This window comes from Oncorhynchus clarkii, chromosome 4 (assembly GCF_045791955.1).
Source record: "Oncorhynchus clarkii lewisi isolate Uvic-CL-2024 chromosome 4, UVic_Ocla_1.0, whole genome shotgun sequence".
NCBI lineage: Eukaryota > Metazoa > Chordata > Actinopteri > Salmoniformes > Salmonidae > Oncorhynchus > Oncorhynchus clarkii.
Genome location: NC_092150.1, coordinates 94371915 through 94394925, shown reverse-complemented (window position 1 = coordinate 94394925; position 23011 = coordinate 94371915). Strand labels below are relative to the sequence as shown.

Here is a 23011-nt window from a genome sequence, read left to right as displayed (position 1 = left end):
GTCATTTATATGGTACCTAGGAGGGTGTAGTCAGTTCTATGTAAACCTAGGGGGGTGTAGTCTGATCTATGTAAACCTAGAGAGGTGTTGTCAGATCTATGTAAACCTAGAGGGGTGTAGTCAGATCTATGTAAACCTAGGGGGGTGTAGTCAGATCTATGGTACCAATGGGGGTGTAGTCAGATCTATGGTACCTAGGTGGGTGTGGTCAGATCTATGTAAACCTAGGGGGGTGTTGTCAGATATATGTAAACCTAGGGGGGTGTTGTCAGATCTATTTAAACCTAGGGGGGTATTGTCAGATCTATGGTACCTAGGGGGGGTGTAGTAATACCTATGGTACCTAGGGGGGTGTAGTCAGATAAATGTAAACCTAGGGGGGTGTAGTCAGATCTATGTAAACCTAGGGGGGTGTAGTCAGATCTATGTAAACCTAGGGGGGTGTTGTCAGATCTATGTAAACCTAGGGGGGTGTTGTCAGATCTATGTAAACCTAGGGGGTGTTGTCAGATCTATGTGAACCTAGGGGGTGTAGTCAGATCTATGGTACCTAGGGGGGTGTAGTCAGATCTATGTAAAACCTAGGGGGATGTAGTCAGATCTATGTAAACCTAAGGGGGTGTTGTCAGATCTAGGTAAACCTAGGGGGTGTTGTCAGATCTATGTAAACCTAGGGGGGTGTGGTCAGATCTATGTATACCTAGGGGGGTGTTGTCAGATCTATGTAAACCTAGGGGGGTGTAGTCAGATCTATGGTACCTAGGTGGGTGTGGTCAGATCTATGTAAACCTAGGGGGTTTTGTCAGATCTATGTAAACCTAGGGGGGTGTAGTCAGATCTATGTAAACCTAGGGGGGTGTAGTCATTTCTATGGTACCTAGGAGGGTGTAGTCAGATATATGTAAACCTAGGGGGGTGTTGTCAGATCTATGTAAACCTTGTGGGTGTAGTCAGATCTATGTAAACTTAGGGGGGTGTTGTCAGATCTATGTAAACCTAGGCGGATGTAGTCAGATCTATGTAAACCTAGGGGGTGTAGTCAGATCTCTTTAAAACTAGGGGGGTGTAGTCAGGTCTATGTAAACCTAGGGGGTTGTAGTCAGATCTATGTGAACCTAGGGGGGTGTTGTCAGATCTATGTAAACCTTGAGGTGTAGTCAGATGTATGGTACCAAGGGGGGTGTAGTCAGATCTATGGTACCTAGGTGGGTGTGGTCAGATCTATGTAAACCTAGGGGGGTGTTGTCAGATCTATGTAAACCTAGAGGGGTGTAGTCAGATCTATGTAAACCTAGGGGGGTGTAGTCAGATCTATGTAAACCTAGGGGGGTGTTGTCAGATCTATGTAAACCAAGGGGGGTGTTGTCAGATCTATGTAAACCTAGGGGGTGTTGTCAGATCTATGTGAACCTAAGGGGTGTAGTCAAATCTATGGCACCTAGGGGGGTGTAGTCAGATCTATGTAAACCTAGGGGGATGTAGTCAGATCTATGTAAACCTAGGGGGGGTGTTGTCAGATCTAGGTAAACCTAGGGGGTGTTGTCAGATCTATGTAAACCTAGGGGGGTGTAGTCAGATCTATGGTACCTAGGGGGGTGTTGTCAGATCTATGTAAACCTAGGGGGGTGTGGTCAGATCTATGTAAACCTAGGGGGGTGTTGTCAGATCTATGTAAACCTAGGGGGGTGTAGTCAGATCTATGTAAACCTAGGGGGGTGTTGTCAGATCTATGTAAACCTAGGGGGGTGTTGTCAGATCTATGTAAACCTAGGGGTGTGTGGTCAGATCTATGTAAACGTAGGGGGGTGTTGTCAGATCTATGTAAACCTCGGGGGGTGTAGTCAGATCTATGTAAACCTAGAGGGGTGGAGTCATTTATATGGTACCTAGGAGGGTGTAGTCAGTTCTATGTAAACCTAGGGGGGGTGTAGTCTGATCTATGTAAACCTAGAGAGGTGTTGTCAGATCTATGTAAACCTAGGGGGGTGTAGTCAGATCTATGTAAACCTAGGGGGGTGTTTTCAGATCTATGTAAACCTAGGGGGTGTAGTCAGATCTATGTAAACCTAGGGGGGTGTTGTCAGATCTATGTAAACCTAGGGGGGTGTAGTCAGGTCTATTTAAACCTAGGAGGTGTAGTCAGATCTATGGTACCAAGGGGGGTGTAGTCAGATCTATGGTACCTAGGTGGGTGTGGTCAGATCTATGTAAACCTAGGGGGGTGTTGTCAGATCAGATCTATGTAAACCTAGGGGGGTGTAGTCAGATCTATGTAAACCTAGGGGGGGTGTTGTCAGATCTATGTAAACCTAGGGGGGTGTAGTCAGATCTATTTAAACCTAGGAGGTGTAGTCAGATCTCTGGTACCAAGGGGGGTGTTGTCAGATCTATGGTACCTAGATGGGTGTGGTCAGATCTATGTAAACCTAGGGGGGTGTTGTCAGATATATGTAAACCTAGGGGGGTGTAGTCAGATCTATGGTACCTAGGGGGGTGTAGTAAGATCTATGGCACCTAGGGGGGTGTAGTCAGATAAATGTAAACCTAGGGGGGTGTAGTCAGATCTATGTAAACCTAGGGGGGTGTTGTCAGATCTATGTAAACCTAGGGGGGTGTTGGCAGATCTATGTAAACCTAGGGGGTGTTGTCAGATCTATGTGAACCTAGGGGGGTGTAGTCAGATCTATGTAAACCTAGGGGGATGTAGTCAGATCTATGTAAACCTAGGGGGGTGTTGTCAGATCTATGTAAACCTAGGGGGGTGTGGTCAGATCTATGTATACCTAGGGGGTGTTGTCAGATCTATGTAAACCTAGGGGGGTGTTGTCAGATCTATGTAAACCTAGGGGGGTGTAGTCAGATCTATGTAAACCTAGGGGGGTGTAGTCTGATCTATGTAAACCTAGGGGGGTGTAGTCAGATCTATTTAAACCTAGGCGGTGTAGTCAGATCTATGGTACCAAGGGGGGTGTAGTCAGATCTATATAAACCTAGGGGTGTGTAGTCAGATCTATGTAAACCTAGGGGGGTGTAGTCAGATCTATGGTACCTAGGGGGGTGTTGTCAGATCTATGTAAACCTAGGGGGGTGTGGTCAGATCTATGTAAACCTAGGGGGGTGTTGTCAGATCTATGTAAACCTAGGGGGTGTTGTCAGATCTATGTGAACCTAGGGAGGTGTAGTCAGATCTATTGTACCTATGGGGGTGTAGTCAGATCTATGTAAACCTAGGAGGGTGTTGTCAGATCTATGTAAACCTAGGGGGTGTTGTCAGATCTATGTAAACCTAGGGGGGTGTAGTCAGATCTATGGTACCTAGGGGGGTGTTGTCAGATCTATGTAAACCTAGGGGTGTGTAGTCAGATCTATGTAAACCTAGGGGGTTGTAGTCAGATCTATGTAAACCTAGGGGGGTGTTGTCAGATCTATGTAAACCTAGGGGGGTGTAGTCAGATCTATGGTTCCTAGGGGTGTGTAGTCAGATCTATGTAAACCTAAGGGGGTGTAGTCAGATCTATGGTACCTAGGAGGGTGTTGTCAGATCTATATAAACCTAGGCGGATGTAGTCAGATCTATGTAAACCTAGGGAGTGTAGTCAGATCTATGTAAACCTAGGGGGGTGTTGTCAGCTCTAGGTAAACCTAAGGGGTGTTGTCAGATCTATGTAAACCTAGGGGGGTGTGGTCAGATCTATGTATACCTAGGGGGTGTTGTCAGATCTATGTAAACCTAGGGGGGTGTTGTCAGATCTATGTAAACCTAGGGGGGTGTAGTCAGATCTATGTAAACCTAGGGGGGTGTAGTCTGATCTATGTAAACCTAGGGGGGTGTAGTCAGATCTATTTAAACCTAGGCGGTGTAGTCAGATCTATGGTACCAAGGGGGGTGTAGTCAGATCTATATAAACCTAGGGGGGTGTAGTCAGATCTATGTAAACCTAGGGGGGTGTTGTCAGATCTATGCAAACGTAGGGGGGTGTTGTCAGATCTATGTAAACCTAGGGGGGTGTAGTCAGATCTATGGTACCTAGGGGTGTGTAGTCAGATCTATGTAAACCTAGGGGGGTGTAGTCAGATCTATGGTACCTAGGGGGGTGTTGTCAGATCTATGTAAACCTAGGGGGTTGTGGTCAGATCTATGTAAACCTAGGGGGGTGTTGTCAGATCTATGTAAACCTAGGGGGTGTTGTCAGATCTATGTGAACCTAGGCAGGTGTAGTCAGATCTATTGTACCTATGGGGGTGTAGTCAGATCTATGTAAACCTAGGGGGGTGTTGTCAGATCTATGTAAACCTAGGGGGTGTTGTCAGATCTATGTAAACCTAGGGGGGTGTAGTCAGATCTATGGTACCTAGGGGGGTGTTGTCAGATCTATGTAAACCTAGGGGTGTGTAGTCAGATCTATGCAAACCTAGGGGGTTGTAGTCAGATCTATGTAAACCTAGGGGGGTGTTGTCAGATCTATGTAAACCTAGGGGGGTGTAGTCAGATCTATGGTTCCTAGGGGTGTGTAGTCAGATCTATGTAAACCTAAGGGGGTGTAGTCAGATCTATGGTACCTAGGAGGGTGTTGTCAGATCTATATAAACCTAGGCAGATGTAGTCAGATCTATGGTACCTAGGTGGGTGTGGTCAGATCTATGTAAACCTAGGGGGGTGTTGTCAGATCTATGTAAACCTAGGGGGGTGTAGTCAGATCTATTTAAATCTAGGGGGGTGTTGTCAGATATATGGTACCTAGGGGGGTGTAGTAAGATCTATGGTACCTAGGGGGGTGTAGTCAGATCTATGTAAACCTAGGGGGGTGTTGTCAGATCTATGTAAACCTAGGGGTGTGTGGTCAGATCTATGCAAACCTAGGGGGGTGTTGTCAGATCTATTGTACCTAGGGGGGTGTAGTCAGATCTATGGTACCTAGGGGGGTGTTGTCAGATCTATGTAAACCTAGGGGGGTGTTGTCAGATCTATGTAAACCTAGGGGGTTGTAGTCAGATCTATGTAAACCTAGGGGGTTGTAGTCAGATCTATGTAAACCTAGGGGGGGTGTTGTCAGATCTATGTAAACCTAGGGGGGGGTCGTCAGATCTATGTAAACCTAGGGGGGTGTTTTCAGATCTATGTAAACCCAGGGGGGTGTAGTCAGATCTATGGTACCTAGGGGTGTGTAGTCAGATCTATGTAAACCTAAGGGGGTGTAGTCAGATCTATGGTACCTAGGAGGGTGTTGTCAGATCTATATAAACCTAGGCGGTTGTAGTCAGATCTATGTAAACCTAGGGGGTGTAGTCAGATCTATGTAAACCTAGGGGGGTGTTTTCAGATCTATGTAAACCTAGGGGGTGTTGTCAGATCTCTTTAAAACTAGGGGGGTGTAGTCAGGTCTATGTAAACCTAGTGGGGTGTTGTCAGATCTATGTAAACCTAGGGGGGTGTAGTGAGATCTATTTAAACCTAGGAGGTGTAGTAGGATCTATGATACCAAGGGGTTTAGTCAGATCTATGGTACCTAGGTGGGTGTGGTCAGATCTATGTAAACCTAGGGGGGTGTTGTCAGATCTATGTAAACCTAGGGGGGTGTAGTCAGATCTATTTAAATCTAGGGGGGTGTTGTCAGATGTATGGTACCTAGGGGGGTGTAGTCAGATCTATGTAAACATAGGGGGGTGTGGTCAGATCTATGCAAACGTAGGGGGGTGTTGTCAGATCTATGTAAACCTAGGGGGGTGTAGTCAGATCTATGGTACCTAGGGGTGTGTAGTCAGATCTATGTAAACCTAGGGGGGTGTAGTCAGATCTATGGTACCTAGGGGGGTGTTGTCAGATCTATGTAAACCTAGGGGGGTGTGGTCAGATCTATGTAAACCTAGGGGGGTGTTGTCAGATCTATGTAAACCTAGGGGGTGTTGTCAGATCTATGTGAACCTAGGGAGGTGTGGTCAGATCTATGTAAACCTAGGGGGGTGTTGTCAGATCTATGTAAACCTAGGGGGGTGTTGTCAGATCTATGTAAACCTAGGGGGGTGTGGTCAGATCTATGTAAACCTATTGGGTTGTAGTCAGATCTATGTAAACCTAGGGGGGGTGTTGTCAGATCTATGTAAACCTAGGGGGGTGTCGTCAGATCTAAGTAAACCTAGGGGGGTGTTGTCAGATCTATGTAAACCTAGGGGGGTGTAGTCAGATCTATGGTACCTAGGGGTGTGTAGTCAGATCTATGTAAACCTAAGGGGGTGTAGTCAGATATATGGTACCTAGGAGGGTGTTGTCAGATCTATATAAACCTAGGCGGATGTAGTCAGATCTATGTAAACCTAGGGGGTGTAGTCAGATCTATGTAAACCTAGGGGGTGTTTTCAGATCTATGTAAACCTAGGGGGTGCAGTCTGATCTATGTAAACCTAGGGGGTGTAGTCTGATCTATGTAAACCTAGGGGGGTGTTGTCAGATCTATATAAACCTAGGCGGATGTAGTCAGATCTATGTAAACCTAGGGGGTGTAGTCAGATCTATATAAACCTAGGCGGATGTAGTCAGATCTATGTAAACCTAGGGGGTGTTTTCAGATCTATGTAAACCTAGGGGGGTGTTGTCAGATCTCTTTAAAACTAGGGGGGTGTAGTCAGGTCTATGTAAACCTAGTGGGGTGTTGTCAGATCTATGTAAACCTAGGGGGGTGTAGTCAGATCTATTTAAACCTAGGAGGTGTAGTAGGATCTATTGTACCAAGGGGTTTAGTCAGATCTATGGTACCTAGGTGGGTGTGGTCAGATCTATGTAAACCTAGGGGGGTGTTGTCAGATCTATGTAAACCTAGGGGGGTGTAGTCAGATCTATTTAAATCTAGGGGGGTGTTGTCAGATATATGGTACCTAGGGGGGTGTAGTAAGATCTATGGTACCTAGGGGGGTGTAGTCAGATCTATGTTACCTAGGGGGGTGTTGTCAGATCTATGTAAACCTAGGGGGTTGTAGTCAGATCTATGTAAACCTAGGGGGGTGTAGTCAGATCTATGTAAACTTAGGGGGGTGTTGTCAGATCTATGTAAATCTAGGGGGGTGTTGTCAGATCTATGTGAACCTAGGGGGGTGTAGTCAGATCTATGGTACCTAGGGGGGTGTAGTCAGATCTATGGTACCTAGGGGGGTGTTGTCAGATCTATGTAAACCTAGGGGGTTGTAGTCAGATCTATGTAAACCTAGGGGGGGGTGTCAGATCTATGTAAACCTAGGGGGGTGTCGTCAGATCTATGTAAACCTAGGGGGGTGTTGTCAGATCTATGTAAACCTAGGGGGGTGTAGTCAGATCTATGTAAACTTAGGGGGGTGTTGTCAGATCTATGTAAATCTAGGGGGGTGTTGTCAGATCTATGTGAACCTAGGGGGGTGTAGTCAGATCTATGGTACCTAGGGGGGTGTAGTCAGATCTATGGTACCTAGGGGGGTGTAGTCAGATCTATGTAAACCTAGGGGGATGTAGTCAGATCTATGTAAACCTAGGGCGGTGTTGTCAGATCTATGTAAACCTAGGGGGGTGTTGTCAGATATATGGTACCTAGGGGGGGTGTAGTAAGATCTATGGTACCTAGGTGGGTGTAGTCAGATAAATGTAAACCTAGGGGGGTGTAGTCTGATCTATGTAAACCTAGGGGGGGTGTTGTCAGATCTATGTAAACCTAGGGGGGTGTAGTCAGTTCTATGTAAACTTAGGGGGGTGTTGTCAGATCTATGTAAACCTAGGGGGGTGTTGTCAGATCTATGTGAACCTAGGGGGGTGTAGTCAGATCTATGGTACAAAGGGGGGTGTAGTCAGATCTATGTAAACCTAGGGGGATGTAGTCAGATCTATGTAAACCTAGGGGGGTGTAGTCAGATCTATGTAAACCTAGAGGGGTGTAGTCATATCTATGGTACCTAGGAGGGTGTAGTCTGATCTGTGTAAATCTAGAGGGGTGTAGTCAGATATATTTAAACCTAGGAGGTGTAGTCAGATCTATGGTACCAAGGGGGGTGTAGTCAGATCTATGGTACCTAGGTGGGTGTGGTCAGATCTATGTAAACCTAGGGGGGTGTTGTCAGATCTATGTAAACCTAGGGGGGTGTAGTCAGATCTATTTAAACCTTTTGGGGTGTTGTCAGATCTATGTAAACCTAGGGGGGTGTTGTCAGATCTATGTAAACCTAGGGGGTGTTGTCAGATCTATCTGAACCTAGGGGGGTGTCGTTAGATCTATGTAAACCTAGGGGGGTGTAGTCAGATCTATGGTACCTAGGGGTGTGTAGTCAGATCTATGTAAACCTAGGGGGGTGTAGTCAGATCTATGGTACCTAGGGGTGTGTAGTCAGATCTATGTAAACCTAAGGGGGTGTAGTCAGATCTATGGTACCTAGGAGGGTGTTGTCAGATCTATATAAACCTAGGCGGATGTAGTCAGATCTATGTAAACCTAGGGGGTGTAGTCAGATCTATGTAAACCTAGGGGGGTGTTTTCAGATCTATGTAAACCTAGGGGGTGCAGTCAGATCTATGTAAACCTAGGGGGGTGTAGTCAGATCTATGTAAACTTAGGGGGGTGTTGTCAGATCTATGTAAATCTAGGGGGGTGTTGTCAGATCTATGTGAACCTAGGGGGGTGTAGTCAGATCTATGGTACCTAGGGGGGTGTAGTCAGATCTATGGAAACCTAGGGGGGTGTAGTCAGATCTATGTAAACCTAGGGGGTGTAGTCAGATCTCTTTAAAACTAGGGGGGTGTAGTCAGGTCTATGTAAACCTAGGGGGTTGTAGTCAGATCTATGTAAACCTAGGGGGGTGTTGTCAGATCTATGTAAACCTAGGGGTGTGTGGTCAGATCTAGGTAAACCTAGGGGGTGTTGTCAGATCTATGTAAACCTAGGGGGGGTGTGGTCAGATCTATGTATACCTAGGGGGGTGTTGTCAGATCTATGTAAACCTAGGGGGGTGTAGTCAGATCTATGAAAACCTAGGGGGGTGTAGTCAGATCTATGTAAACCTAGGGGGTGTAGTCAGATCTCTTTAAAACTAGGGGGGTGTAGTCAGGTCTATGTAAACCTAGGGGGTTGTAGTCAGATCTATGTGAACCTAGGGGGGGTGTAGTCAGATCTATGTAAACCTAGGGGGGTGTTGTCAGATCTATGTAAACCTAGGGGGTGTTGTCAGATCTATGTAAACCTAGGGGGTTGTAGTCAGATCTATGGTACCTAGGGGGGTGTTGTCAGATCTATGTAAACCTAGGGGGGTGTAGTCAGATCAATGTAAACCTAGGGGGGTGTTGTCAGATCTATGTAAACCTAGGGGGGTGTCGTCAGATCTATGTAAACGTAGGGGGGTGTAGTCATATCTATGGTACCTAGGAGGGTGTAGTCAGATCTATGTAAACCTAGGGGGGTGTTGTCAGATCTATGTAAACGTAGTGGGTGTAGTCAGATCTATTTAAACCTAGGGGGGTGTTGTCAGATCTATGTAAACCTAGGCGGATGTAGTCAGATCTATGTAAACCTAGGGGGTGTAGTCAGATCTCTTTAAAACTAGGGGGGTGTAGTCAGGTCTATGTAAACCTAGGGGGTTGTAGTCAGATCTATGTAAACCTAGGGGGGTGTTGTCAGATCTATGTAAACCTAGGGGTGTGTGGTCAGATCTATGTAAACGTAGGGGGGTGTTGTCAGAACTATGTAAACCTAGGGGGGTGTAGTCAGATCTATGTAAACCTAGAGGGGTGTAGTCATTTATATGGTACCTAGGAGGGTGTAGTCAGTTCTATGTAAACCTAGGGGGGTGTAGTCTGATCTATGTAAACCTAGAGAGGTGTTGTCAGATCTATGTAAACCTAGGGGGTTGTAGTCAGATCTATGTAAACCTAGGGGGGTGTTGTCAGATCTATGTAAACCTAGGGGTGTGTGGTCAGATCTATGTAAACGTAGGGGGGTGTTGTCAGAACTATGTAAACCTAGGGGGGTGTAGTCAGATCTATGTAAACCTAGAGGGGTGTAGTCATTTATATGGTACCTAGGAGGGTGTAGTCAGTTCTATGTAAACCTAGGGGGGTGTAGTCTGATCTATGTAAACCTAGAGAGGTGTTGTCAGATCTATGTAAACCTAGAGGGGTGTAGTCAGATCTATGTAAACCTAGGGGGGTGTAGTCAGATCTATGGTACCAATGGGGGTGTAGTCAGATCTATGGTACCTAGGTGGGTGTGGTCAGATCTATGTAAACCTAGGGGGGTGTTGTCAGATATATGTAAACCTAGGGGGGTGTTGTCAGATCTATTTAAACCTAGGGGGGTATTGTCAGATCTATGGTACCTAGGGGGGGTGTAGTAATACCTATGGTACCTAGGGGGGTGTAGTCAGATAAATGTAAACCTAGGGGGGTGTAGTCAGATCTATGTAAACCTAGGGGGGTGTAGTCAGATCTATGTAAACCTAGGGGGGTGTTGTCAGATCTATGTAAACCTAGGGGGGTGTTGTCAGATCTATGTAAACCTAGGGGGTGTTGTCAGATCTATGTGAACCTAGGGGGTGTAGTCAGATCTATGGTACCTAGGGGGGTGTAGTCAGATCTATGTAAAACCTAGGGGGATGTAGTCAGATCTATGTAAACCTAAGGGGGTGTTGTCAGATCTAGGTAAACCTAGGGGGTGTTGTCAGATCTATGTAAACCTAGGGGGGTGTGGTCAGATCTATGTATACCTAGGGGGGTGTTGTCAGATCTATGTAAACCTAGGGGGGTGTAGTCAGATCTATGGTACCTAGGTGGGTGTGGTCAGATCTATGTAAACCTAGGGGGTTTTGTCAGATCTATGTAAACCTAGGGGGGTGTAGTCAGATCTATGTAAACCTAGGGGGGTGTAGTCATTTCTATGGTACCTAGGAGGGTGTAGTCAGATATATGTAAACCTAGGGGGGTGTTGTCAGATCTATGTAAACCTTGTGGGTGTAGTCAGATCTATGTAAACTTAGGGGGGTGTTGTCAGATCTATGTAAACCTAGGCGGATGTAGTCAGATCTATGTAAACCTAGGGGGTGTAGTCAGATCTCTTTAAAACTAGGGGGGTGTAGTCAGGTCTATGTAAACCTAGGGGGTTGTAGTCAGATCTATGTGAACCTAGGGGGGTGTTGTCAGATCTATGTAAACCTTGAGGTGTAGTCAGATGTATGGTACCAAGGGGGGTGTAGTCAGATCTATGGTACCTAGGTGGGTGTGGTCAGATCTATGTAAACCTAGGGGGGTGTTGTCAGATCTATGTAAACCTAGAGGGGTGTAGTCAGATCTATGTAAACCTAGGGGGGTGTAGTCAGATCTATGTAAACCTAGGGGGGTGTTGTCAGATCTATGTAAACCAAGGGGGGTGTTGTCAGATCTATGTAAACCTAGGGGGTGTTGTCAGATCTATGTGAACCTAAGGGGTGTAGTCAAATCTATGGCACCTAGGGGGGTGTAGTCAGATCTATGTAAACCTAGGGGGATGTAGTCAGATCTATGTAAACCTAGGGGGGGTGTTGTCAGATCTAGGTAAACCTAGGGGGTGTTGTCAGATCTATGTAAACCTAGGGGGGTGTAGTCAGATCTATGGTACCTAGGGGGGTGTTGTCAGATCTATGTAAACCTAGGGGGGTGTGGTCAGATCTATGTAAACCTAGGGGGGTGTTGTCAGATCTATGTAAACCTAGGGGGGTGTAGTCAGATCTATGTAAACCTAGGGGGGTGTTGTCAGATCTATGTAAACCTAGGGGGGTGTTGTCAGATCTATGTAAACCTAGGGGTGTGTGGTCAGATCTATGTAAACGTAGGGGGGTGTTGTCAGATCTATGTAAACCTCGGGGGGTGTAGTCAGATCTATGTAAACCTAGAGGGGTGGAGTCATTTATATGGTACCTAGGAGGGTGTAGTCAGTTCTATGTAAACCTAGGGGGGGTGTAGTCTGATCTATGTAAACCTAGAGAGGTGTTGTCAGATCTATGTAAACCTAGGGGGGTGTAGTCAGATCTATGTAAACCTAGGGGGGTGTTTTCAGATCTATGTAAACCTAGGGGGTGTAGTCAGATCTATGTAAACCTAGGGGGGTGTTGTCAGATCTATGTAAACCTAGGGGGGTGTAGTCAGGTCTATTTAAACCTAGGAGGTGTAGTCAGATCTATGGTACCAAGGGGGGTGTAGTCAGATCTATGGTACCTAGGTGGGTGTGGTCAGATCTATGTAAACCTAGGGGGGTGTTGTCAGATCTATGTAAACCTAGGGGGGTGTAGTCAGATCTATGTAAACCTAGGGGGGGTGTTGTCAGATCTATGTAAACCTAAGGGGGTGTAGTCAGATCTATTTAAACCTAGGAGGTGTAGTCAGATCTCTGGTACCAAGGGGGGTGTTGTCAGATCTATGGTACCTAGATGGGTGTGGTCAGATCTATGTAAACCTAGGGGGGTGTTGTCAGATATATGTAAACCTAGGGGGGTGTAGTCAGATCTATGGTACCTAGGGGGGTGTAGTAAGATCTATGGCACCTAGGGGGGTGTAGTCAGATAAATGTAAACCTAGGGGGGTGTAGTCAGATCTATGTAAACCTAGGGGGGTGTTGTCAGATCTATGTAAACCTAGGGGGGTGTTGGCAGATCTATGTAAACCTAGGGGGTGTTGTCAGATCTATGTGAACCTAGGGGGGTGTAGTCAGATCTATGTAAACCTAGGGGGATGTAGTCAGATCTATGTAAACCTAGGGGGGTGTTGTCAGATCTATGTAAACCTAGGGGGGTGTGGTCAGATCTATGTATACCTAGGGGGTGTTGTCAGATCTATGTAAACCTAGGGGGGTGTTGTCAGATCTATGTAAACCTAGGGGGGTGTAGTCAGATCTATGTAAACCTAGGGGGGTGTAGTCTGATCTATGTAAACCTAGGGGGGTGTAGTCAGATCTATTTAAACCTAGGCGGTGTAGTCAGATCTCTGGTACCAAGGGGGGTGTAGTCAGATCTATATAAACCTAGGGGTGTGTAGTCAGATCTATGTAAACCTAGGGGGGTGTAGTCAGATCTATGGTACCTAGGGGGGTGTTGTCAGATCTATGTAAACCTAGGGGGGTGTGGTCAGATCTATGTAAACCTAGGGGGGTGTTGTCAGATCTATGTAAACCTAGGGGGTGTTGTCAGATCTATGTGAACCTAGGGAGGTGTAGTCAGATCTATTGTACCTATGGGGGTGTAGTCAGATCTATGTAAACCTAGGAGGGTGTTGTCAGATCTATGTAAACCTAGGGGGTGTTGTCAGATCTATGTAAACCTAGGGGGGTGTAGTCAGATCTATGGTACCTAGGGGGGTGTTGTCAGATCTATGTAAACCTAGGGGTGTGTAGTCAGATCTATGTAAACCTAGGGGGTTGTAGTCAGATCTATGTAAACCTAGGGGGGTGTTGTCAGATCTATGTAAACCTAGGGGGGTGTAGTCAGATCTATGGTTCCTAGGGGTGTGTAGTCAGATCTATGTAAACCTAAGGGGGTGTAGTCAGATCTATGGTACCTAGGAGGGTGTTGTCAGATCTATATAAACCTAGGCGGATGTAGTCAGATCTATGTAAACCTAGGGAGTGTAGTCAGATCTATGTAAACCTAGGGGGGTGTTGTCAGCTCTAGGTAAACCTAGGGGGTGTTGTCAGATCTATGTAAACCTAGGGGGGTGTGGTCAGATCTATGTATACCTAGGGGGTGTTGTCAGATCTATGTAAACCTAGGGGGGTGTTGTCAGATCTATGTAAACCTAGGGGGGTGTAGTCAGATCTATGTAAACCTAGGGGGGTGTAGTCTGATCTATGTAAACCTAGGGGGGTGTAGTCAGATCTATTTAAACCTAGGCGGTGTAGTCAGATCTATGGTACCAAGGGGGGTGTAGTCAGATCTATATAAACCTAGGGGGGTGTAGTCAGATCTATGTAAACCTAGGGGGGTGTTGTCAGATCTATGCAAACGTAGGGGGGTGTTGTCAGATCTATGTAAACCTAGGGGGGTGTAGTCAGATCTATGGTACCTAGGGGTGTGTAGTCAGATCTATGTAAACCTAGGGGGGTGTAGTCAGATCTATGGTACCTAGGGGGGTGTAGTCAGATCTATGTAAACCTAGGGAGTTGTAGTCAGATCTATGTAAACCTAGGGGGGTGTTGTCAGATCTATGTAAACCTAGGGGGTGTTGTCAGATCTATGTGAACCTAGGCAGGTGTAGTCAGATCTATTGTACCTATGGGGGTGTAGTCAGATCTATGTAAACCTAGGGGGGTGTTGTCAGATCTATGTAAACCTAGGGGGTGTTGTCAGATCTATGTAAACCTAGGGGGGTGTAGTCAGATCTATGGTACCTAGGGGGGTGTTGTCAGATCTATGTAAACCTAGGGGTGTGTAGTCAGATCTATGCAAACCTAGGGGGTTGTAGTCAGATCTATGTAAACCTAGGGGGGTGTTGTCAGATCTATGTAAACCTAGGGGGGTGTAGTCAGATCTATGGTTCCTAGGGGTGTGTAGTCAGATCTATGTAAACCTAAGGGGGTGTAGTCAGATCTATGGTACCTAGGAGGGTGTTGTCAGATCTATATAAACCTAGGCAGATGTAGTCAGATCTATGGTACCTAGGTGGGTGTTGTCAGATCTATGTAAACCTAGGGGGGTGTTGTCAGATCTATGTAAACCTAGGGGGGTGTAGTCAGATCTATTTAAATCTAGGGGGGTGTTGTCAGATATATGGTACCTAGGGGGGTGTAGTAAGATCTATGGTACCTAGGGGGGTGTAGTCAGATCTATGTAAACCTAGGGGGGTGTTGTCAGATCTATGTAAACCTAGGGGTGTGTGGTCAGATCTATGCAAACCTAGGGGGGTGTTGTCAGATCTATTGTACCTAGGGGGGTGTAGTCAGATCTATGTTACCTAGGGGGGTGTTGTCAGATCTATGTAAACCTAGGGGGGTGTTGTCAGATCTATGTAAACCTAGGGGGTTGTAGTCAGATCTATGTAAACCTAGGGGGTTGTAGTCAGATCTATGTAAACCTAGGGGGGGTGTTGTCAGATCTATGTAAACCTAGGGGGGGGTCGTCAGATCTATGTAAACCTAGGGGGGTGTTTTCAGATCTATGTAAACCCAGGGGGGTGTAGTCAGATCTATGGTACCTAGGGGTGTGTAGTCAGATCTATGTAAACCTAAGGGGGTGTAGTCAGATCTATGGTACCTAGGAGGGTGTTGTCAGATCTATATAAACCTAGGCGGTTGTAGTCAGATCTATGTAAACCTAGGGGGTGTAGTCAGATCTATGTAAACCTAGGGGGGTGTTTTCAGATCTATGTAAACCTAGGGGGTGTTGTCAGATCTCTTTAAAACTAGGGGGGTGTAGTCAGGTCTATGTAAACCTAGTGGGGTGTTGTCAGATCTATGTAAACCTAGGGGGGTGTAGTGAGATCTATTTAAACCTAGGAGGTGTAGTAGGATCTATGATACCAAGGGGTTTAGTCAGATCTATGGTACCTAGGTGGGTGTGGTCAGATCTATGTAAACCTAGGGGGGTGTTGTCAGATCTATGTAAACCTAGGGGGGTGTAGTCAGATCTATTTAAATCTAGGGGGGTGTTGTCAGATGTATGGTACCTAGGGGGGTGTAGTCAGATCTATGTAAACATAGGGGGGTGTGGTCAGATCTATGCAAACGTAGGGGGGTGTTGTCAGAACTATGTAAACCTAGGGGGGTGTAGTCAGATCTATGGTACCTAGGGGTGTGTAGTCAGATCTATGTAAACCTAGGGGGGTGTAGTCAGATCTATGGTACCTAGGGGGGTGTTGTCAGATCTATGTAAACCTAGGGGGGTGTGGTCAGATCTATGTAAACCTAGGGGGGTGTTGTCAGATCTATGTAAACCTAGGGGGTGTTGTCAGATCTATGTGACCCTAGGGAGGTGTGGTCAGATCTATGTAAACCTAGGGGGGTGTTGTCAGATCTATGTAAACCTAGGGGGGTGTTGTCAGATCTATGTAAACCTAGGGGGGTGTGGTCAGATCTATGTAAACCTATTGGGTTGTAGTCAGATCTATGTAAACCTAGGGGGGGTGTTGTCAGATCTATGTAAACCTAGGGGGGTGTCGTCAGATCTAAGTAAACCTAGGGGGGTGTTGTCAGATCTATGTAAACCTAGGGGGGTGTAGTCAGATCTATGGTACCTAGGGGTGTGTAGTCAGATCTATGTAAACCTAAGGGGGTGTAGTCAGATATATGGTACCTAGGAGGGTGTTGTCAGATCTATATAAACCTAGGCGGATGTAGTCAGATCTATGTAAACCTAGGGGGTGTAGTCAGATCTATGTAAACCTAGGGGGTGTTTTCAGATCTATGTAAACCTAGGGGGTGCAGTCTGATCTATGTAAACCTAGGGGGTGTAGTCTGATCTATGTAAACCTAGGGGGGTGTTGTCAGATCTATATAAACCTAGGCGGATGTAGTCAGATCTATGTAAACCTAGGGGGTGTAGTCAGATCTATATAAACCTAGGCGGATGTAGTCAGATCTATGTAAACCTAGGGGGTGTTTTCAGATCTATGTAAACCTAGGGGGGTGTTGTCAGATCTCTTTAAAACTAGGGGGGTGTAGTCAGGTCTATGTAAACCTAGTGGGGTGTTGTCAGATCTATGTAAACCTAGGGGGGTGTAGTCAGATCTATTTAAACCTAGGAGGTGTAGTAGGATCTATTGTACCAAGGGGTTTAGTCAGATCTATGGTACCTAGGTGGGTGTGGTCAGATCTATGTAAACCTAGGGGGGTGTTGTCAGATCTATGTAAACCTAGGGGGGTGTAGTCAGATCTATTTAAATCTAGGGGGGTGTTGTCAGATATATGGTACCTAGGGGGGTGTAGTAAGATCTATGGTACCTAGGGGGGTGTAGTCAGATCTATGTTACCTAGGGGGGTGTTGTCAGATCTATGTAAACCTAGGGGGTTGTAGTCAGATCTATGTAAACCTAGGGGGGTGTAGTCAGATCTATGTAAACTTAGGGGGGTGTTGTCAGATCTATGTAAATCTAGGGGGGTGTTGTCAGATCTATGTGAACCTAGGGGGGTGTAGTCAGATCTATGGTACCTAGGGGGGTGTAGTCAGATCTATGGTACCTAGGGGGGTGTTGTCAGATCTATGTAAACCTAGGGGGTTGTAGTCAGATCTATGTAAACCTAGGGGGGGGTGTCAGATCTATGTAAACCTAGGGGGGTGTCGTCAGATCTATGTAAACCTAGGGGGGTGTTGTCAGATCTATGTAAACCTAGGGGGGTGTAGTCAGATCTATGTAAACTTAGGGGGGTGTTGTCAGATCTATGTAAATCTAGGGGGGTGTTGTCAGATCTATGTGAACCTAGGGGGGTGTAGTCAGATCTATGGTACCTAGGGGGGTGTAGTCAGATCTATGGTACCTAGGGGGGTGTAGTCAGATCTATGTAAACCTAGGGGGATGTAGTCAGATCTATGTAAACCTAGGGCGGTGTTGTCAGATCTATGTAAACCTAGGGGGGTGTTGTCAGATATATGGTACCTAGGGGGGGTGTAGTAAGATCTATGGTACCTAGGTGGGTGTAGTCAGATAAATGTAAACCTAGGGGGGTGTAGTCTGATCTATGTAAACCTAGGGGGGGTGTTGTCAGATCTATGTAAACCTAGGGGGGTGTAGTCAGATCTATGTAAACTTAGGGGGGTGTTGTCAGATCTATGTAAACCTAGGGGGGTGTTGTCAGATCTATGTGAACCTAGGGGGGTGTAGTCAGATCTATGGTACAAAGGGGGGTGTAGTCAGATCTATGTAAACCTAGGGGGATGTAGTCAGATCTATGTAAACCTAGGGGGGTGTAGTCAGATCTATGTAAACCTAGAGGGGTGTAGTCATATCTATGGTACCTAGGAGGGTGTAGTCTGATCTGTGTAAATCTAGAGGGGTGTAGTCAGATATATTTAAACCTAGGAGGTGTAGTCAGATCTATGGTACCAAGGGGGGTGTAGTCAGATCTATGGTACCTAGGTGGGTGTGGTCAGATCTATGTAAACCTAGGGGGGTGTTGTCAGATCTATGTAAACCTAGGGGGGTGTAGTCAGATCTATTTAAACCTTTTGGGGTGTTGTCAGATCTATGTAAACCTAGGGGGGTGTTGTCAGATCTATGTAAACCTAGGGGGTGTTGTCAGATCTATCTGAACCTAGGGGGGTGTCGTTAGATCTATGTAAACCTAGGGGGGTGTAGTCAGATCTATGGTACCTAGGGGTGTGTAGTCAGATCTATGTAAACCTAGGGGGGTGTAGTCAGATCTATGGTACCTAGGGGTGTGTAGTCAGATCTATGTAAACCTAAGGGGGTGTAGTCAGATCTATGGTACCTAGGAGGGTGTTGTCAGATCTATATAAACCTAGGCGGATGTAGTCAGATCTATGTAAACCTAGGGGGTGTAGTCAGATCTATGTAAACCTAGGGGGGTGTTTTCAGATCTATGTAAACCTAGGGGGTGCAGTCTGATCTATGTAAACCTAGGGGGGTGTAGTCAGATCTATGTAAACTTAGGGGGGTGTTGTCAGATCTATGTAAATCTAGGGGGGTGTTGTCAGATCTATGTGAACCTAGGGGGGTGTAGTCAGATCTATGGTACCTAGGGGGGTGTAGTCAGATCTATGGAAACCTAGGGGGGTGTTGTCAGATCTCTTTAAAACTAGGGGGGTGTAGTCAGGTCTATGTAAACCTAGTGGGGTGTTGTCAGATCTATGTAAACCTAGGGGGGTGTAGTCAGATCTATTTAAACCTAGGAGGTGTAGTAGGATCTATGGTACCAAGGGGTTTAGTCAGATCTATGGTACCTAGGTGGGTGTGGTCAGATCTATGTAAACCTAGGGGGGTGTTGTCAGATCTATGTAAACCTAGGGGGGTGTAGTCAGATCTATTTAAATCTAGGGGGGTGTTGTCAGATATATGGTACCTAGGGGGGTGTAGTAAGATCTATGGTTCCTAGGTGGGTGTAGTCAGATAAATGTAAACCTAGGGGGTTGTAGTCAGATCTATGTAAACCTAGGGGGGTGTTGTCAGATCTATGTAAACCTAGGGGGGTGTTGTCAGAGCTATTCAAACCTAGGGGGGTGTTGTCAGATCTATGTACACCTAGGGGGGTGTAGTCAGATCTATGGTACCTAGGGGTGTGTAGTCAGATCTATGTAAACCTAGGGGGGTGTAGTCATATCTATGGTACCTAGGAGGGTGTAGTCAGATCTATGTAAACATAGGGGGGTGTAGTCTGATCTATGTAAACCTAGGGGGGTGTTGTCAGATCTATGTAAACCTAGGGGGTGTTGTCAGATCTATGTAAACCTAGGGGTGTAGTCAGATCTATGTAAACCTAGGGGGGTGTAGTCAGATCTATGTAAACCTAGGGGGGTGTAGTCAGATCTATGTAAACCTAGGGGGTGTAGTCAGATCTCTTTAAACCTAGGGGGTGTAGTCAGGTCTATGTAAACCTAGGGGGGTGTAGTCAGATCTATGTAAACCTAGGGGGTGTAGTCAGATCTCTTTAAACCTAGGGGGGTGTAGTCAGGTCTATGTAAACTTAGGGGGGTGTAGTCAGATCTATGTAACCCTAGGGAGGTGTAGTCAGATCTATGTAAACCTAGGGGGTGTTGTCAGATCTATGTAAACCTAGGGGGGGGGGTCAGATCTATGGTACCTAGGGGGGTGTAGTCAGAGCTATGTAAACCTAGGGGGGTGTAGTCAGATCAATGTAAACCTAGGGGGGTGTCATCATAGGGGGGGTGGGGGCACGCTTTTTGTCCAGTGTAAAATGCCTCAAACCTGGCGTTCGGTTTCCTTGCGCTGCTCGTTAGTATTCAGAACACTCACCGGCAGATTACAGAATTTACATATGAAAAGCAGAGCAGGACTTTAGTGACACAACAGACACTTTGTGGTGGTTTGGCCATACTGTTAAATAACAGACTTGCTACCGTGAGGGGTTAAATTGAAGCTGCTGCAACAAGTCATCTTTATTACAGACCGAGTAGTCTACATACCAGTAGACCTGCCCAAACGTTTACATGTTTATAAACTATTTGTGTCCAGTGCTGCTTCTTTAGTGTCCAGTTCCCGTTCCAAACTCTCCTAATTCAATCAATCATTATTATTCTCCACGCGGATAATACTGTTATAGAGCCAGTTTAGTGTTTAGGAAGGAATATTGTGTTAAGATAGAGAAGATGGTGTAGTAGGCTAAGAGAAGGATGGATAGAGGAGTCAGTGAGGTGTGTCCTCGAAGGTCTTACCAGGCGCCAGGCGGACCAGACAGGGCAAGCGGACCTTACTGACCACAGCATCTAACGGAACCGACACGGAGCTCCAAGACACCTCCGACAGGCTGGTCCAAAGCTTCTCCATCATATCTCATACTGGCACTACGTCATCACACCCCACACCGGGAGAGGTCCGGGATGGTGCAGCTCTTCGCTCAGTCTCACCATTTTTTGGAGAGCGAGAGAAAGTTGATTTGAGAGAAAGTGCACGGAAGGTGTGGGCGGGGGAACTAGCGAGCTCTGTTCCTGTTCTTCTTGCGGACATCTACTCCTCCTCCCATCTCTCTCTAAGCGTCACTCCCTCCCCTCGAACAGCCAATCATTGACTCCAGCGGATTCTCCAGGCCGGTTGATTACTAAATGAGCTCCGCCGGGAGAATTGACAGGCTCAAACCAACTGCCTCGCGAGGAAGCGGGCTGAAACCTGTGCAGCGGTGAATGACTCTAATGGAATCTAAATATCAATGTTGGTTTCTATTACACACCTTAATGAACACTTTTAAATTATACAGTATTTGAGATAAACAAAAATGACATTTTCCTTCAAGTATATTTTTTTACGATTGCTAATTGTACTGTGCCTATTACAACAAAAATAGTTAAATACATGTAATTTTCTCCTTGAAACATTTTATTGAAAAACTGTAGAATTCCATTCATTCCCATGGAGGACTGCTCCTACTATGTCCAACCGGTGGCTTCAAAGCCTCTCAATGGCCAATATTACTGTGAATCCAGGGTTTATATAGGTAATTCGTTTCTGAGTTCTACTGCAGACCTGTTTCTATATAGTTGTACTTCACTACAGAGAAGTCATGTTGATTTCACTCCAGCCAATCACAAAGTAAATTACCCAGCCATCTCCTTTGTCTTGAGACATGCAATGGAGACATCTCAAGATACTTCCATTCAAGACATGCCTCAAAACACCTCTTGAAGAGATTTCCAGAGACAGCCTGTCAAGACACTAATGCCATGTCTTGAGACATTTTATGTACAGTGCATTCAGAAAGTATTCAGACCCCCCTTGATTTGTTTTGGTACGTTACAGCCTTATTCTAACATGGATTCAATATTATTTTCCCCTCATCAATCTACACACAATAACCCATTGTTACGTTCCCCAGATTATGTGTTGTAGTTTGTGTATTTGCATGTGTTTATTTCAGGAAATGGCTTCCTGAAATTCCTCAATCAGCTGATTGGTCGACTCCAGGGCTAATTGGAGAGCTGACCCCGCCCCCTCGTCAAGACACAGCTGTCTCCAGTTAAAAATTCATTCTGAAGCTATATATAAAGCCAGTGTTCTGTTCAGGAGAGTGAGATTTGCTGGGAGGTCATTCCAGAGCGATTGATTGTGATAGAGAGATTTTGCTAGTGGTTGAATTTGCTGGGAGTTCATTGCTGAGAGTTGGTATGTTCTGTGAGTTTGTTGCTCAGGTAGAGCTTATTTGATGTACTTTGTTTCTTAGTTTGTTTGTGAAACTGTTTAATATTCTGTTTCATTTGTTCCCAGGGGGGAAGGGGAAGGCACCTTGGGAGTGCTTAGGCAAGAGGCCCGCGGGCATACATATACCCGTAGTATATTCACTGTCTAGGCACACTAGGTAAGACCTGGGCGGACCACCCCCTGTATTTTGGTTAGGGCACCAGGTGGTGCTAAATTAGGTAAGTAGTGGGTAGGCAGGTAAGATAGGAGAGGGGGCTTTGAGATTTACTTTCTTTGCTTTGGTTCCGTCCAGCCCCTTTTCCCCATATTACCGTGTAAAGGAATAAAGTCCTTGTAAACGGTACCACATTCTGCCTGTTGTCATTCTTACTCACGCCTACAGTCCATACCTTTTTCACTTCACGGAGAGTTTAGTTGTAGCAGGATGTTGCGTTCCCTCTTCATAGAGGCGTGCGTAACACCCATTATGACATCACAATACCCCATAATGACATCACAATAACCCATAATGACATCACAATAACACAATACCCCATAATGACATCACAATACCCCATAATGACATCACAATAACCCATAATGACATCACATTACCGCATAATGACAAAGTGAAAACAGGTTTAGACATTTTTGCAAATGTATTACAAATAAAAACAGAAATACCTTATTTAGTATTCAGACCCTTTACTATGAGACTTGAAATTGAGCTCAGGTGCATCCTGTTTCCATTGATCATCCTTGAGATGTTTCTACAACTTGATTGGAGTCCAACTGTGATAAATTCAATTGATTGGACATGATTTGGAAAGGCACTCACCTGTCTATATAAGGTCCCACAGTTGACAGTGCAGTCAGAGTAAAAACCAAGCCTTGAGGTCGAAGGAATTGTCCGTAGAGCTCAGAGACAGGATTGGGGCGAGGTACAGATCTGAGGAAGGGTACCAAAACATTTCTGCAGCATTGAAGGTCCCCAAGAACACAGTGGCCTCCATCATTATTAAATGGAAGAAGTTTGGAACCACCAAGACTCTTCCTAGAGCTGGCTGCCCAGTCAAACTGAGCAATCGGGGGAGAAGGTCCTTGGTCAGAGAGGTGACCAAGAACCAGACGGTCACTCTGACAGAGCTCTAGAGTTGCTCTGTGGAGATGCGAGAACCTTCCAGAAGGACAACCATCTCTGCAGCCCTCCACCAATCAGGCCTTTATGGTAGAGTGATGAGGGAAGTT

The 23011-nt window shown here is 45.9% G+C and overlaps 1 protein-coding gene across 1 annotated transcript in view; it reads right to left on the bottom strand.

Moving 5' to 3' along the window:
- Window positions 1-20422, bottom strand: part of LOC139407449 (GRB2 associated, regulator of MAPK1-like) — a 65632-nt gene extending 45210 nt beyond the window's left edge. Inside the window, exon 1 of the mRNA XM_071151245.1 lies at window positions 20308-20422. Coding sequence (XP_071007346.1) covers window positions 20308-20422 — 115 coding nt within the window. The remainder of the gene's footprint in view (window positions 1-20307) is intronic.
- Between the last annotated feature and the right edge of the window lie 2589 nt (window positions 20423-23011).